This window comes from Hippoglossus hippoglossus, chromosome 18 (assembly GCF_009819705.1).
Source record: "Hippoglossus hippoglossus isolate fHipHip1 chromosome 18, fHipHip1.pri, whole genome shotgun sequence".
Classification (NCBI taxonomy): domain Eukaryota; kingdom Metazoa; phylum Chordata; class Actinopteri; order Pleuronectiformes; family Pleuronectidae; genus Hippoglossus; species Hippoglossus hippoglossus.
Window position 1 is genome coordinate 7,814,287 of NC_047168.1, and position 16,389 is coordinate 7,830,675.

Sequence of the window (16,389 nt, forward strand, 5' to 3'; positions counted from 1 at the left end):
TACAGTATGTATGGACTACATAGCACTTAGATAGGCTCTGTATGCAGTTTGAAAAGCGACAGAAATAATTTACCCAATCACATTAGAGGTGCTCCAAAATCCGATTTACCATATATTCACTTATTATTTTTATTTTACTCCTACTTATTAATTTGTGTCTTTGTTTTGCTTTGCACTTTCCACATAGTTTTGTGGTTACAACTTCCATGGTTGCTGCTCTGTGCTTCCCCTCGGAAGGAGATGTGCTACCCACCTACTAATTCCACAAACATCTCATCAGTTCGGTAATTTAATTACATTTACATTCAAATTCGTATATATATAAGCCGCACACATGAACAGGAACAAAGCAAATTCAGTTTCATTTTATGAAAAACACTGACTGTAAAATCGTCATTGCAGATAAACCAGGCAGGATGAACCTCACTCTGCACCACAGACCGTTTCTAAAAAAGCTCTGCACACAACGTCCAGCACATGAACAATACAAAAGTGACAGTACATTGTGGAACTGTCTAAGGAGGACTCACTAATGACGAGGGATAAATCTGAAGTAGACCCAGAGCATTGACACAGACCAATTGAGAAGAGGCACTGTTCGAGTATCAATAAAGCTTTGCTCGTTTGAAACGCTCAGAGGCACTGTCCATGGTGCTGCAGTTCTGCGCCCCTGGGAGCGTGTGGCTGGTGGAGGGCTCCACTGGTGTGTCCTGTGTAATAACACATCAACCAATGCATTATGCCCAGTTGAGTCTTTAATGGGATGTATTTGTTTGTGAATCATGTGTTGGGGGCAAAAAACATGTCCAGAAATAACACAAGCAGATTCCGGATTTGTCAAATAAAAAGAAAATGCCTGAGGTCCTTGTAAATTAATTTTTTGAAACATTACATTTGCGCAAGTATTGAAACTACATTAAATAAAAGATAACCTCCTTTTTTTTAAAAGTGCGATTTTAAACAACGCACAGGTTACCAGATGTCCAGCTTCCTCGAGTCGCTATTTTCCTCCATGGCGCATGGTTGTTTAACCAGCAGTTCCCCGGGCTGCAGCCGTGGTGGCGTGATAAATAATTAAAGTGGACGGAGGGGAGCGAGCTGCAGCTGATTTGCTGATGTCAGGGAGCCAGTGCAGCATTTTCATGGTGCAGGGTGGAAACGCGCGGTGCCACTGTACCACCACCACCATCATCATCATCATCATCATCTGCTGCTGCTGCTGCCTCCACACATGCGAGCCCGCCAGGCAAGATGATGCCAGCTGTCAAGATGTGGGCTTTGCTCTCCGTGTCGCTGTGCTGCCTGTGTCAGCCGGCTCTTTTCAAGAAGGCTTTCCGATGCCCTTCAACATGCAGCTGCTCCAAGGAGTCGATCATGTGCGTCGGGTCCTCCTATGTCCCGAGGATCTCCCCCAACGAGATCAATTCTCTGTGAGTAGCCTCTCCACCATGTGATCGTTTATTTTTTATTTTACTAAATCATACATGCACGTATGAGATATTCAAGTGTTATCCCTGGTTTTGCACCATTTGACAAAATATGGGAGGCAATGCAGTCCTCGCTGCCTCCTGCGCCTCAGTTCATCACTTTTCAGCATCTCCTTACCTCTTCATGCTCTGCTTTTTCCCCCCCTTCAGGAGCATCGTGAATGGGACTTTCTCCGAGGTCAAAGAAGCGATGTTTGCTCACATGCCGTCTCTCCAGCTGCTGTAAGAACACCTTCCATTTCTCCCCCCTGAACTTGAAGCCATAGGGCTCCTGTGCAGATGCAGATTTCCAAACTCCTTTGGAATTTCCGAAGCTTAAATGCACCCCACTGCCCAGTGGAGCAGTGGTACATGGAATCTGACCGTGTAAAGCTGCATTGCATATGACCAAACCCATTGTTAACATAGCATAAATCAATTAAGGCTTATGTGTCCTGTGGCTGACTTTCTGCAGATGCATGCACAGTGATGCATCTGTTTAGTGCATGTTAAAGCTATTAGCAGGGAGCTGCCGTTGGACACCTGCAGATGAATAATGGAAGTGAAGTGTGGAGCCGTCGGTGCCGTCCCAGGCCATATTGTAGTCTACTTAAGCAGAGGCCATCAATCTGCAGTGTGACTCCACCAGAGATGGCTGTGATGTCAGCATAAACAAAGGCGTGGCAGATGTAGAGCACTTAACCAAACTGATGTGATTTACATCTTGTGGTGTATGTGTGTTTGAAGAGGGTCAGAAAACCTTGGTCATGTCATGTAGTCACTGTGTTTTTGCATGAAGTGTTTTTCCCTCTGCTCTGTTTTTCCGACATTAAGCATAAAACCATGCATAATGTCGGCTCCTGTTAATATGTGTGTTTTATTCTTCATTGCAGGCTTTTGAATTCCAACTCTCTAACAACTATAAGGGATGATGCGTTCTCGGGCCTCTCACATCTGGAGTACCTGTGAGTTCCTCTCTCGTTGCATGCTTTAATATAACACAACCAAACCATCTAACGGGAGTGTTGTTATGGGTATGATGAGGTTATGTGGTTGGATGTTGGTTTTTCAGAGTGAATGAGAAAGTGTGGATCACACGCCCTCTGGTGGAATTTAGTTTCTTACCCTGGTAAAAAATAAAAATCTTCAATCATTTGGCAACAACCATTTTCTAGATAACAGATTACAAATCTATTGTTGGGATTCCAAACATAATTACAAGCAGAAACTAATGCATTTATTACAGTTCATCACACGGCTTTAAGTGTCATTTTACAGTTTTTCTTTTATTTAAAAAACAGATATAATGTTTTCATCACTAGAGTGTATGTGCACATCCTGACAAAAATATTTTACCTTCAATAACTGAGCCACTTCAACCTATTAAAAGTGATGCACCCGAAGTTCCACTGCCTGTCAACAAATCCACGTACTTCCAGTGTTGCCGTACAGCAAATGAAGGCGTCAGTATCTGCACGACTGTTGCAGAAGTCATTGTTACTTCTTGTCTAAAACTAAAACAGTCCGAATCCAAATGATTCTTTGTGGGACTTGGATGCCACTGGAACAGAGAGGGGGACCCTGTTGACAGAAACTGAGGCTGAATGTGTTTGAAACAAAAATGCTTGATTTGAATTATCAGTTATACACAATGAGTAAATTGCAGTTGTGACATATTCTAGATTTATCACACAATTCACAGTATTTTCCCTTTTTTTTTTTTTTTTTATCTTCCACAGGTTCATCGAGAGTAATAAGATAGAGACCGCATCCAAATATGCCTTCAGGGGACTCAGGGACTTGACTCACTTGTATGTTTCAACGAATCTTAATTAATTAAGTCTAATATATATCTGCTTGAAGTAATTTTTAATGTAGAATAACTGTGACACTAGACGTGATGCTAAATAGTACACTGATAACAATGTTGAACGTTGACAGAGATATTCAGAATGATTATTATTATTATTAATTATCTAGATTTGAATATTAATCTGAAACGTTGTCTTCACCCATTTGCTTGAAAAGTAATTATGATTGTCTCATGTTGTATATCTTTGAATTATTGATTTTATTATTGATTTATTGATGCTCTTTCTAGGTCTTTGTCAAACAATAAAATTAACTCCTTGCCCAGGGACATCTTCATTGACCTGGAATCACTAATAGAGCTGTAAGTATGTCACATAGCACCGAATAATGTCCCCTGTTGTCGTACGAATCTATCCTGCGAACAATATATATCTTCTTCCCCCTAACTTTATTCTTCCACGGCACTTCTGGCTTGGCTACGTTGTTTCTCGGCTATGACGCTCGGTTTTCCCCTTCCACAGGGACCTGCGGGGCAACGCCTTCGAGTGTGACTGCCGTGCCAAGTGGCTGATGACGTGGCTGAAGAACACCAACGCCACGGTGTCCGATGTCGTGTGTGCCGGACCGGAGGAAATGAAGGACAAGCGCCTCAATGACATGGCCAGCCTGCACAACGAGTGCATCTCAACGGGTGAGAAACACTGGAGCCAGCTGGCATCAATATCAACCATCTTACCCCAGTCTGACATAGTAAACAGTAGGCCGTCTACAGAAAAGACAAATGTGTTGATTGTTGTGTTTATCCTTTTTAAAGTGACCAATTTTTTGAATTTGTTTCTTTGTGCACATTTGAATTCAGGAATCTTCTTGTCTTTGTTACAGATTTTGTCCTCCATCAATCTGTGACATCTGAATCTCTGTCTGTTGACACATTCAGTTATAAGAATGATGTCTATGTGACTATTGCTGCTCCCAGCATCGAGAGCTGCATGGTTTTGCAATGGGACCACATAGAGATGAATTTCAGGACCTATGATAACATCACAGGTATGACAAAGATAACAACAGTACCCTGGTGGACTTTTACGCTAATGCCATCAGCTTATTCGTTTCCTTATCCTGCCTTTCAGGTCAGTCCATTGTGGGTTGCAAGTCGGTTGTCATCGAAGACCAGGTGTTTGTCATCGTGGCTCAGCTCTTTGGAGGTTCCCACATCTACAGGTTTGATGAGGACCAAAGCAGGTTCAGCAAGTTCCAGGACATTGAGGTGTCCAAGATCTCTAAGCCCAATGACATTGAGGCCTTCCAGATAGGCTCTGACTGGTTCTTTGTGATCGCTGACAGCTCCAAAGCGGGCCTGTCCACCCTCTACAAATGGAACAATAAGGGCTTTTATTCATACCAGTCGCTGCATGAGTGGTACCGCGACACGGATGCAGAGTTCTTGGACTTGGATGGGAAGGCCCACCTTATTTTGGCAAGCCGCTCGCAGGTGCCTGTGATCTACCAGTGGAGCCGGAGCAACCAGAAGTTTGTCCTGCAGGGCGAGATCCCCAACATGGAGGATGTAGTAGCTGTGAAGCACTTTCGGATCAAGGGGGAACTCTACCTCGCTATGACACGCTACATTGGAGACTCCAAAGTTCTGCGCTGGGGTGCCAAACAGTTTGCAGAGATCCAGGCTTTGCCCTCACGAGGCTCCATGATTCTGCAGCCGTTCTCTTTCAAAGAAAGCATCTACCTGGCCCTGGGAAGTGACTACACCTTCTCACAGATCTACCTGTGGGATGATGACAAGAAACTCTTTGACCGCTTCAAGGAGGTGTACATCCAGGCGCCGCGCTCCTTCACTGTGGTTCCCACTGACCGCAGGGACTTCATCTTTGCCTCTAGCTTTAAGGGAAACACACAGATCTATGAGCACATCATCATTGACTTGAGCTTGTGAAGGGGCTGTGCCTTATTGCCCCTCCCGCAATCTAACGTCTTCCACGACAAAGATATATTTGTGGAGGGACAAGAGGGTTTTCTGAGCTGGGTCAAGTAGTGTTTGGAATTTGTTGAGTTCCTAAAGGTGTCTCTACTATTTCTCAATGGCTTGTCCTTGTGGTCTCTCAGACTTTCAGAGATCTGAGTTTTTAAGAGGAGAAGAGGGGTTGGTAAATGTAAAAAGCAGCTCCCCCTGAAAATCCAGCTGACATTCCTGAGGGTAGAAAATTGATCCATTTGGATGTATAGATTTGTGTTTACTATCCCCTTTGTTAACGGTTTTATACCCATACAGAAATAACCAGAACCTCAGAGAAATATCATGTTACAAATATTGATTTATTCCCATTTGGGACATTTGAGGATGGAACAGGTTTGGTTGCCACCTACCTCATGTTCCGGTGGTAATGTACAGGATGTTGCCTTCTGGGTTTCATGGACCCACAGTGCCTCCCGCTGGCCGTGATAAAGTATCACACCCCTTTGCTTTTTTCACACAGGGAATGTAATGAAAGCACAAACCTTTAATTATCATAGCTGAGATCACAGTTTTTAGAGTGTAGTTTAGTGGAAAAGGTTACTGGGTGCTAGAGATGATATCGCACACAGTAAGAAGTAAGAAAAGTAAGTGTTTTTTGGGGGTGAATTATTCAGGACTTCATATAGTTTAATGCCTTCTTAGATAAATGTATATGAATAGAAAATCCCCAGTTAGATACAATTTTAGCTCAGAGGTACTTAAAGTGGCAAACTAGACATTAGGTGTGTTTAGGTGATGTCAGGGAAATTCCACCTACTTACAAGTTTGTAAAAATAGCACCAGTTGTTGGACTGCTAACTTTGTAACCTTTTTTTTAGGCTATCACTAAGAAAAGGCTCCACATAGCTGAAGTCAGTGGACTCAAACAAATAAATACATTCTTCCGAGGACAAATATGTGTCTGAAAATTAAAGAAAACTAAATCTATGTATATATATATCCACTTGAGTTGGGATACTTTTTCTGTCCGTCTTTCTGTTCTTTGAAAATGTTGACTCACAAGCAACGAAATGTACATAAAACAAGGACAGCAATGCCACTACCTGTCTGTCAGCCAGAAATCCCAAGAGATCTTTGCACTTACTTTAAAGAAAACTAAATGAAATGTTACCGCAGCTTGCAAGAGCATGACACTCAAAAAAGGGTGTTTGCCAAATTCTTTTAAGATGAACCTAACAAAATCAGAATTCAAAAAGTACTTCTCCTTATTAAGTGAATGGTATTGCAATTAAAAAAAAAACATAAGGGAATATGAAGGCTTTACAACATGCAGATTCTTTTCTATTATTTAGTTTTAAACGTATTGAATGTTATTCTCAAAATATACTGGAAGTTTAATTAGTTGTGTATGAAAATAAATGTGTAAATATATGATTGTGAGGTGTGTTCTATCGCGCATTGATCATTAGGATGATGAAACTATTGACACGAGATACTTTGTAATCGCTCTCATTTTGCTAATTTTCTCCCCATAATGTTCAAGTGAAAAGTCAAAATATATGGAAGCTTAAAGTTACAGAAATGGCAAAAGAATAGTCATCAGCACTTGCAGGGAAGTATATAACACTTTTAATCAGCTAATACGCAGCAACGGAAAGAAACAGATGTGTTTTAGGGCAAAGGTTTCTTTCAACTTTCTCTGAGGTGGTAGAAAGAGTTCGACGGTGTATCAATGGTGTGTGATAGACAAAGCTCTGTATGAAAGTGTGTGTGAAGCATTTTGAGTGGTTGATAAGACTGGAAAAGCATATATACTGTAAACACAGCTCATTTAATCCATTTACCCCAATAGACCAGTGGGAAAACATAACCTATTTGGGATAAGGTAGGGCAACCTGTCAGGCTACATACAGGCCTCAACAGCTACCGATTAAAGGTCCAGTGTGTAAGATTTAGGTGAAAGGGATCTAATGACAGCAATTTGATATAAAATAATCCTAGTGATGTTTTCATCACTAGGATGGATTCGTTTTCTTCTAAATTATACAAATTGTTGTATTTGATCCTAGAATGGGCCCTTTATATTGAAATACTTTATATTTACATGGGGGGGGGGGGGGGGGGGGTCCTCTCTTTGGAGGCCACCATGTTTCTTGTAGTAGCCCAGACTGGACAAACTAAACACCCTTTGAGTTTTTATGAAAACTGAAGGTTACCACAGGTTGTCTTTCATGTTTTGAAGGGGAGGATGAGGTGAGGGGTATTCAGCTGCAACATGACACTTCACCACTTTATGTCACTAGATTCTACACACTGCAACCTGTGTGTAACCTGAAATACAGAACTGAGGGCAGAAAAGCTTGCTGCTTGTTAAACTCATGACTGGGTCTGCACTCAAATAATCTTATGAGCATTTTCATCATTCCTTCATTCAGACTTCAGTGACAGGAAACTCAGAGATCAAGGTGTGGAGTGACTTCAACGAAAACCATCAAAGTGAAACTATAAAAGTGTGGGCGGGATCTCCCAGTCCCATAATCAAGACTGTTGCATAGACTGTACATAAACAACTAATTCCAAACTCTCGGCTTCATGACGGCAGTTCACAAACCAATGGGTGACGTTGTCACTTGTATTGTTTGGGAGGAGCAAGAAAGAGAGACAGAAATACAGGAAACGAACAGTATGTTAAGTTTCGATTCTTCTTTCTACAGGAGACACTTCACTTCGTCACTGTAAGTAAACTTCCCCTCCATTCCTCTGCTGGTAGATCAACTGCATCTCCTTCAATACAAGTCAGATTATAAACTAAACACCAGGACTCGGTATTATAACGTGTATCTTCCGGTCTGTCGATAACAATCATAGCCCCGTTAGAACAAATGTACGGAGCCCCCTGGTATCAGGTGAAGGAATGAAAAAAAGTCCGTTCCCTCAGTTTAATAATCTGTGGCCTCGGTTTAATAATCTGTGGCCTCGGTTTAGCTAAGGAAGTCCTCAACTGCGTCAAACCAAATGGAGCGCTCTACGTACTTTTACTAAGTTTATAAAGTCTGTTGTTTTTACCCAGACTGAGTTTATACATGTGCCCGATCACACTGTTTGTTTGTGAGTATGTTTGTAGGTGTGTGTGTGAGAGAGAGAGAGAAAGAGAGAGAGGAAAAGAGCGAGCGGCTCATGAGTGCGCAGCTCTGAATTTAACTCATTAATAAAAGAATCGACCATTTTGTGATGATCAGTGTTGATAATGGGCGACAAACAAATCAACTTTCAAACTGTAACTGTTTTCAAATTCAGTTTTTCCTCTATTCTCTTCTTATTATCTTCTTCCGACAATGATTCACTGATTCAATGATCTGAATATCTTTCATTTATCATCTAGAGCAGCGGTTCCCCAACTTTTTAGGCCACGCACCCCCTTCTACATCCCGACCGGTTTCACCCACCCCCAATCCCACACACCTTAAGAAAAAAAGAAGCGCAACAGATCCTATTTATAGACGCATTAAATGCATCATCTTTAATCATGACCACATGATCAGAACACACCTATGGTTTCGGCGTCAGGTCTATTTTTTCCTCTCGCCGCGAGTGTATCGCGACAGGAAACACCCTGCAAAATGATTTTAAACGATATAAATGACATATTATATCGAATACAAATGATCAAATATGCATCCCATACTTTGGATTCCCCTGCTGTTGTCCTGGAGTTTCAATTTCGGCGATATTTCCCCTCACATTATTAAATTTCCCCATCTGCCCATCCACTACAAGCAGACAAGCAGACAGACAGAGAGAGAAAGAGAGGGGTGCGGCTATGAAGACCATCATCATTTACCCCCGAACCCCTACATTGAACGGAGCATACAACAACCAGCGGAGAAAGCAGAATCGCGGGCTGACCGGCGCGGAGAAATGCGCGTCCGGTGTGAACAGCCAGGCGGCTGCACACTTGAGAATGGCGCGGCGCAAGAGAGAGAGGGAGAGGGAGAGAGGGAGGGGGAGGGGCAGAAAGAGCACCATTACATTTTTCCTCTCGCGCACCCCCTAGAGGCAGCTCGCGCACCCCTGCACCACACTTTGGGAATCCCTGATCTAGAGCAGCAGGGCTACATCTGATCGGCCAAATATATTGTACATGCAGAGCGTGAATGTGTGACGCATGGATCATCATTATCTCGATAACGTGAGATTGCACATCGTTAAAACAACAATGAAGACATTATCGTAGACGATATATATCACCCACCCCTAGGTTTCAAGTAAAAACATAGACTGTATATAAAGATGAACAACAAAACATATTGATTTATGTAGTATCATAATCATACTACATATGGTTACATGCGTCAAGTGGTTTGTTAAACTGAGGGAACGGCTTGCATCCATGTATCCATGTAGCCACTTTCTGATGTAATTGTTCTCAGTTTTGAACTAGAATGGCTCTCAATAGAACGTGTACCTATGCCAAGGCCAAACTGTCTGCTTAAATTCAGTCAAACTGCACCGAGTTGCACACAGTCCTTGATATCAGTCCCCTAACTAGACCCAAGGTCCTGGGAAATTGGTGAAAATGTCAAAAAAATTCTGTCTTGCAATGTAAAAGAAATCTGTGCCTAAATTTTATTGTTTTTTTCTTGACCTGTCACATCCTTCCACCAAATTTCGTGGAAAACCGCTAAGTAGTTTGTGCATAATCCTGCTGACCAACTAACCCAGCAACCAAATCATAACCTCCTTGGGGGGGGTAATCCATTTTAATACAGTGGTGGGAAATGGAAACTTAATTTAAGTGTCCAAAAGCACTGAAAATGATGCAGATGGACATTGGTACAGTAGTGTTCATTCCACTTTGTTGTGGATTCAATTTGAAATACTCACGTAGCCACTGTGCTAAAATATCCAGAGTAGCCTTTTGGCTGCTCAACTCATAAGTTTACAAAGGCATCACATGTATTAATAATGATGATGTTTGTCTGCCCACAGGTAATCTGAAGCAGAGAAATGGATTGTCTACTAGAGATTAAACTGAAAATCTCTCCAACGTCAACACATCCTGTAATACAGTGTGTAATTCAAGACGACCTCAAGAGTCTCAAAAAATTACTGAGGGACAATGACATTAATGGACTGTTCCCCTGCAATGAGTTGGGTCATTTTATAACCCCACTGATTGCTGCTGTTGTATATCAAAAGAGTGATATTGGCATTTACCTTCTAAAGGAGAATGGCGATCCAAATGCTTTTTCCAAAAAGATCTTGACACCTTTGCATTACGTTGGATGGCACAATGCACCGGGAATTTTTGCAAGGATGTTACTTGATGCGGGCGCTGATCCAAACGGATGTTTGGATCAGCGATTCACACCTCTGCAAATAGCCAGCATTTATGACAGGGATGATGTCATGAAAGAGCTCCTCTCTGCTGGTGCACCGGTAAACTTGATACATGCGACTAAACCTGAAGATGAATCTTTCAATCATAAAATAGCTCAGACAATTTTTAGGTTGGCTTCCAGTGGAGATGAACGATCCTCCAAATTAAAGGATTTTGTGGAACTGAAAATTGCTCTGCTACACGGACAAAAACCAGAAGAAGTGTTTAGAACTTTTGACAGTCGTATGCTATTGGTTGATCCTCAGAGTCATCAGACCATGATTGAAATACTCTTTACTGTTACTGGGACAGATGAAGACAAATACTGCAGAGAAAGCATCAAATGGCTGAAAGAAACTGGAAATTTGAACTCCTTCATTACAGGGGCAGTGAGTCGCCTTCCAAAAATTCATCAGCAACATGTATATTGTTCGATAAAGAGTTTACATGCAGTCTTTTGCACAATGGAGCAGATCCCAGTTGAGCAAGCACTGGCTATCATCCCACAACTATTGGAAAGACTTGGCTGCAAAGAGAGAACTGATATTAAGCTGTTAGAAGCTGTTCAGTCAACACTATATGTGATAACACAGAAAACACAAGTCACAAATGGCTGGCATCCCAGTTTTATTGAGAAGTTGTGTGGGACAGTTGCTCCTTTTGTCAACGATCAATACTCCTCTGACATCCGAGTCTACACATATGGCATAGTTGAAAACTTGTTGTCTGTTGAACATGCCGTTAGCATCTTTACATCAGTGGGGATAACGTCAGTGCCAGAGGACAAACTGGAATCTGCAGATATGAAAATGAATGACAAGCTGAAAGAAGTGCTCAGACGACTGAAAGATTGTGAAGGGGCAAGGAAAAAGACCCAAGACCCAAATGATGAAGTTTGCATTGCTTCAACTGATCCAGCAGTTCCAGCTGAAGCATCGGGAACACACAACTGGCTACAAATTAGCAAGAGGTGGAGGGAAAAATTAGAGAGGCTTGTACACTACTTAAATACTGATGAAAGTAAAGTCACCAGAATTGGGAGCATTGCTTACATCAATGATGTTGACTTTCGCGTAGCGAAAGGGAGCGATGGTACTGAAGTCTTCTTGGGGCTGAGAGGAAGTGATGGCCATGAAATTGCAATTAAGAGAATGTCTAAAACCAACTATCAAGTGCTGAAGAATGAGGAAGTACTTCTGCGACATCCAAAACTGTACGATAGCTGGGTTGTGAAATATGTTGACTTTGCAGAAGATGAGAACTTTGGATATCTTTGTCTTCAACTTTGTGAAAAAACCCTGGAAGAATATATCAGAAACAATGATGGCAGTCTGCGTCCAGAGGAACTTGTCTCTGACGTCCTTCACAGTTTAAGGTCACTTCATTGTCTAGAGCCACAAATTCTCCACCGAGATCTCAAACCACAAAATGTTTTAATCGGTGAGTAAAGGAGACAAATATATAGAACAATGTAATTCACTAAAGCTGTTTTCAAACATGAACTCTGGATAATGTCAGGACAACTGAGTCCTGACACTCTACAGACTTTGCCTTTCACATACAGACAGGAGATTATTCGGGTCTGACATGTCAGGTCAGACAACAGGAAAATGTCCGAAGCATTCAGGTGATGGGTGGCATCAGGGTAGAGCATCAGGAAGTAGAACATAATGTATAAATTCAACTGCGTAAATTGTGTGGTTTTATTTAGAGACTCCGGCGTCGACCCTCACGGTCAAAAGCTAATTGGATCTTGTCTTTCCCAGTTGACATCTTCTTCGGGACCTTCTATGTCTATGCCACCATCCATCACTTGTTAAAAACATCATCAACGTGCCTACGCAGCATAACAAAACAAAATTTACTAAATATTTGAATTTATGTGGTACAACAGATTTATTTTCACTGCATCAATCTACTCCATTTATCTCACAGATGTGACCGGAAGGGCTAGATTAGCTGATTTTGGCATAAGCAGACGTTTGCCCAAAGACCAAACTACTTATCACACACGCAGTGCAGGAACAGAAGGCTGGATGGCCACCGAGACTTTAAAAGAAGATGAAGACATACCATACAAACCGAGCACAGATATACAGGTTAGTATTTGTGTTGCATGTATTCTCTTTATGATTAAGTGAAACAAAATATTTTGTTGATGAAACTGCGTTGCTGACTTTTCAGGTGGCAGGAATGCTGATTTATTTCATCCTCTCCGGTGGACACCATCCTTTTGGTGATGAACGCTATAAGCGTATGTCAAACATTAAAAAGGGGAAGTATAAGTTGGACCGCGTTCAAGATGTGGTGGCAAAGGATCTCATCGAGAGGATGATCGATAAAGAACCACAGAACAGACCCAGAGTGGAAGAGTGCTTGAGTCATCCCTTCTTCTGGACCAGCACAAAGTAAAATCTCTTTCGTCATAGCCAGTTATCTCAGATTATTCAGATGCTGCAGCTTTATGTTTTAGAGCTAGCATAGTGTTGACTCAAAGGTTTACATACAGTGGCTGTTTTCAGACACTGTGGCTCTTCCAGCTTAATGTTAACATGGTGATTCCAAGTAGGTAAAATGTTTACCATGGCCACCATCTTAGTTGAAGATATTAGCATGTCAATATTTTCTAATAATAAGGAAATTGAATACAAACTATCTTCAGAAAATGATATGAATGTCTTTGACTGACATGTTTGGCCATAGGCTAAATCAGAGTATTGGAAAAATGTAATGTTTGACTTGACAGCACTGTAGGAGTTCAAGGATATTTATTTGGATAAACCATTTAATGTATGTACTAAGTGACATGGCTGTTCATCACATAGTTTTTTAGATCAATTCAGTCTCCACCAACACAGTGGACGAGCCCACAGATATTGCCATCTGTGGAGCCATGCAGTGAAGTGGTTCACCTGGAGAAGCTGCTGTGGACTTTTGTTGTTACTTTTTCTTCATTTGCTCCAATTTCTCCGTCAATCACCATGAATATCTATACTACCATTTTTAATCAATGTCATGCAATGAAAAGGTTTATGTTTTTTGTAAAGCATGCCGCCTAAATGTGCAATCTTGTTTTTTTTTCTCAGGAAAGTAGAATACTTGAGGAAGGTTGGAAACAAGAAGGAGGTGGCAAGCCGACAAAATGTTAACCAGGAGTTGATTTCGATGCTGGATGAATGTGCTGAGGGTGTTTTATACAATCTGTGGAGAACTGAGGTGATTGCAACATAAAAAATCATCTTTTGAAACCCCACTTTGTTCTAACAAAGTCACTTTGTCACCTTGTATAACTGTGAATATGAATTGTTTGCCACTGTAGTTTTCACCCGACTTGGTGCAGAGGGTGGATGACAAGAAGAAACCATACCCAGAAAACATACTGGGATTACTCCGCTTCATGCGAAACCTCCAGGAGCACTAGTAAGTTAAAAGGATGAATAAACTCAAAACAGTGATATTGAGATTTTTAACAAGTTTTCAGTCCCGTCCCTGAGCACCACAATTCCATTCACCTCCACTTTTAAGGTGAATTTACAAAGGAGTCAAATATGTTTATGAGATTGTGATTTTGACAAATAAGTATTTGGAAACATTTTAGGATTTCAAGCGTCCAAACAAATATTTATTCAGTGATACATTTAAGTTAAAGGGAAAAAAAAGTTGCATTTATTCAATAATTTTTTCTCCTGTTTTATTAATTTATTGGTATTAGTTGAACTAACTTTAACTTTAACATTGCACGTAGTTGTTGACTATATGTCTGCACATATATCGGTTCGTTGCCACTGTTATATGAATTATTACAAGAAATAATTATCCCCAAATATCTTCGTATCTCTTTTGTTTTTTAGTTACTGGATAATTTTGTGTACAGGCCCATCAGCCCCCTCAATATGCCAGATTTTTGTCATATTCCCTGGGAAGTTTGTGAAAATGTCCATAAAACACAATGTTATAGAAAGGGGAGAAAAGTTAATGGATCCAACCCTTTATCTAGATCTGCACCAACATTGAATGGGCTCTCTATTCACCCATGTCCCATCCTTCCGCCAAGTCTCAAAGAAATCTGTTCAGTAGATTTTGTGTAATCCTGCTGACAAACACACAAACCAACCAACAAACAAGCAAATGGCCAGGGGCAAAATCATAAGCTCCTTGGCAGAGGTAACCAGTTGGCATCGTGCAACTGATGATAAGGCAGTGCTAATAGACAGTGATACTTTTTAAGAGGCCACAAGCCAAAGGTTCAGAAGTTACTGGTCCACTGTACATTCAGGATTTTATTTGTAATATTATTCCACTTCTCTGTTTGCAGTCCCGATGATGCCGCCAGCGTTGATCTGATATCACTGTTTCCCCATCTCTTTGGATGCGTTTATAAATTCACCATAAGGCAAGGGTGGAATTTAGAGAATCCCCTGAAGGAAATGTTCAAACCAGAAAAGACAGTAGGTGCCAACAGACATGAAGTGGAACCCAAAAACTATGAAGAGCATGTCAGCCTTGCAGTTCAAGAATCTGAACACACTTTCACTGAGCCAACTAGCGGTATCTAGTCCAGTAGAACAAACCTGGACAGACTCTGAATGGATGATGAAACTGCACCATTAATAGAGACTATTTGAACAGGCAGTTTGAATACAAATTAATATTTTTAGGCTGCAATTTAAGTTGACTGATTAAACCACTCAAACGAAAAATATATATAAGAAAATTAGTTTAGAGTCATTTTAGCTTGTTGAGATTTTGTATTGTTCTTAAAACGTTTCTCTTTTTTAATATTATACTCAAAAATACTTGATCTATCCAAACATGTAAAAATATGATTGTAAGAAATGTTTTATCTTGTTTTGTTGTGTTCATGTGATGCTACTGCCCACCCTGCGCGTACCCTTGTGCGAGAGCTTGTGTGGGTGCAAACGTGAACGCGGCTCCAGAGTCGTTTTGAGTCGAATTTGAATGTCTGTTTAGGGAAACAGCAGATTATATATATATATATATTCAATTGTTTTCGACCTTTTTACAAACAAACATTACATATTTAGTGCAGAAGTTAATGGGACTGTTGGACCTTTTGCAGAAATATGTGCTCGACCATGTGCCATTCCGATTCACTGTATTTTAAAATCATTTTGTTCAGATTTTACACATTCATTGTGTCAATTTCAGCAGATTTTGCTGATATAGAAAGATCTGTGGAATTGAATTGGCTCTAAGTGCAATAAAAGTGAGAAATCAACAATCGCCAAGAAATAATAATTGAGCGTGTTTTTCCTCAGCGTGATCTTTTATCTTTATCTATTTAGTAGTATAGGCTCACATCGTGTTCAATGATGCACAACCTGTTCTTGTTTCATGGTTTCTCTAAAGCGTTAGCAGTTGTTCCTCTGTGTGTTATTCCTCTGAGCTGAAGAAGAAAGAAGATGTAGCCTCACTGAGTAGTGATTTGTTGTATCTGCACTCTCTCTATGCTCCAACAAAAAGTTGGTTGTTACTGTTGTAAGTATATGCATCATTTCACAAGTCAACGCTAGCTTCGCCATAGAAGCATGATTGACGAATTGAAAGAAGAAAGTGAACTTAAATTAGGCCAACCCACAATAAGTTAAAGCAGATCAGTATAGCTTTTATTCTGACAGCCTCATCAGGTGTGTTTGTACATACCTTAATCCATTGCACATTTCAAGACAGACTTTAAATTACCTGCTGAAGAATCACTGTCATAGTTAGTAGCTGCTTTCTCTACCATAATCAACCTGGTG

At 40.9% G+C, this 16,389-nt stretch overlaps 3 protein-coding genes across 4 annotated transcripts; all 3 read left to right on the plus strand.

The window, feature by feature from the left end:
• The first annotated feature begins 1,250 nt into the window (after positions 1-1,250).
• On the plus strand, positions 1,251-6,678 carry lgi2a (leucine-rich repeat LGI family, member 2a). Its single transcript, XM_034615489.1, has 8 exons — positions 1,251-1,430; positions 1,638-1,709; positions 2,360-2,431; positions 3,206-3,277; positions 3,568-3,639; positions 3,800-3,969; positions 4,161-4,325; positions 4,409-6,678. Exons 1-8 carry the CDS (start codon positions 1,252-1,254, stop codon positions 5,224-5,226), a joined length of 1,620 nt encoding a protein of 539 aa, XP_034471380.1. The 5' UTR covers position 1,251; the 3' UTR covers positions 5,227-6,678.
• A 1,161-nt stretch (positions 6,679-7,839) lies between these two features.
• LOC117752163 lies at positions 7,840-11,743 on the plus strand. Its single transcript, XM_034569354.1, has 3 exons — positions 7,840-7,982; positions 10,237-11,487; positions 11,705-11,743. The coding sequence occupies exons 2-3, from the start codon at positions 10,255-10,257 to the stop codon at positions 11,741-11,743; spliced, it is 1,272 nt and encodes a 423-aa protein (XP_034425245.1). The 5' UTR covers positions 7,840-7,982; positions 10,237-10,254.
• On the plus strand, positions 11,480-15,684 carry LOC117779366 (serine/threonine-protein kinase/endoribonuclease IRE1). 2 transcript variants are annotated; one of them, XR_004616995.1, is made up of 7 exons: positions 11,480-12,067; positions 12,563-12,726; positions 12,812-13,035; positions 13,714-13,843; positions 13,947-14,047; positions 14,943-15,271; positions 15,306-15,684. XR_004616995.1 is itself a non-coding variant. In XM_034615491.1 (6 exons), the coding sequence occupies exons 1-6, from the start codon at positions 11,779-11,781 to the stop codon at positions 15,181-15,183; spliced, it is 1,149 nt and encodes a 382-aa protein (XP_034471382.1). In that variant the 5' UTR covers positions 11,480-11,778; the 3' UTR covers positions 15,184-15,684. The 2 variants fall into 2 exon arrangements, 1 of the variants encoding a protein (XP_034471382.1); XM_034615491.1 differs by having other exon boundaries at positions 14,943-15,684.
• The last annotated feature ends 705 nt before the right edge of the window (positions 15,685-16,389 follow it).

What these genes read in the sequence shown, in the direction of transcription:
- lgi2a (XM_034615489.1), top strand. Translation starts at nt 1,252, where the DNA reads ATGATGCCAGCTGTCAAGATGTGGGCTTTGCTCTCCGTGTCGCTGTGC. An exon ending in CTCAGGGACTTGACTCACTT is followed by an intron (nt 3,278 to 3,567) that starts GTATGTTTCAAC and finishes TGCTCTTTCTAG; the next exon opens with GTCTTTGTCAAACAATAAAA. An exon ending in CTGGAATCACTAATAGAGCT is followed by an intron (nt 3,640 to 3,799) that starts GTAAGTATGTCA and finishes CCCCTTCCACAG; the next exon opens with GGACCTGCGGGGCAACGCCT.
- LOC117752163 (XM_034569354.1), top strand. Translation starts at nt 10,255, where the DNA reads ATGGATTGTCTACTAGAGATTAAACTGAAAATCTCTCCAACGTCAACA. An exon ending in GACTGAAAGATTGTGAAGGG is followed by an intron (nt 11,488 to 11,704) that starts GCAAGGAAAAAG and finishes ACTTTCGCGTAG; the next exon opens with CGAAAGGGAGCGATGGTACT.
- LOC117779366 (XM_034615491.1), top strand. Translation starts at nt 11,779, where the DNA reads ATGTCTAAAACCAACTATCAAGTGCTGAAGAATGAGGAAGTACTTCTG. An exon ending in ACCACAAAATGTTTTAATCG is followed by an intron (nt 12,068 to 12,562) that starts GTGAGTAAAGGA and finishes TTTATCTCACAG; the next exon opens with ATGTGACCGGAAGGGCTAGA. An exon ending in ACAATCTGTGGAGAACTGAG is followed by an intron (nt 13,844 to 13,946) that starts GTGATTGCAACA and finishes TTGCCACTGTAG; the next exon opens with TTTTCACCCGACTTGGTGCA.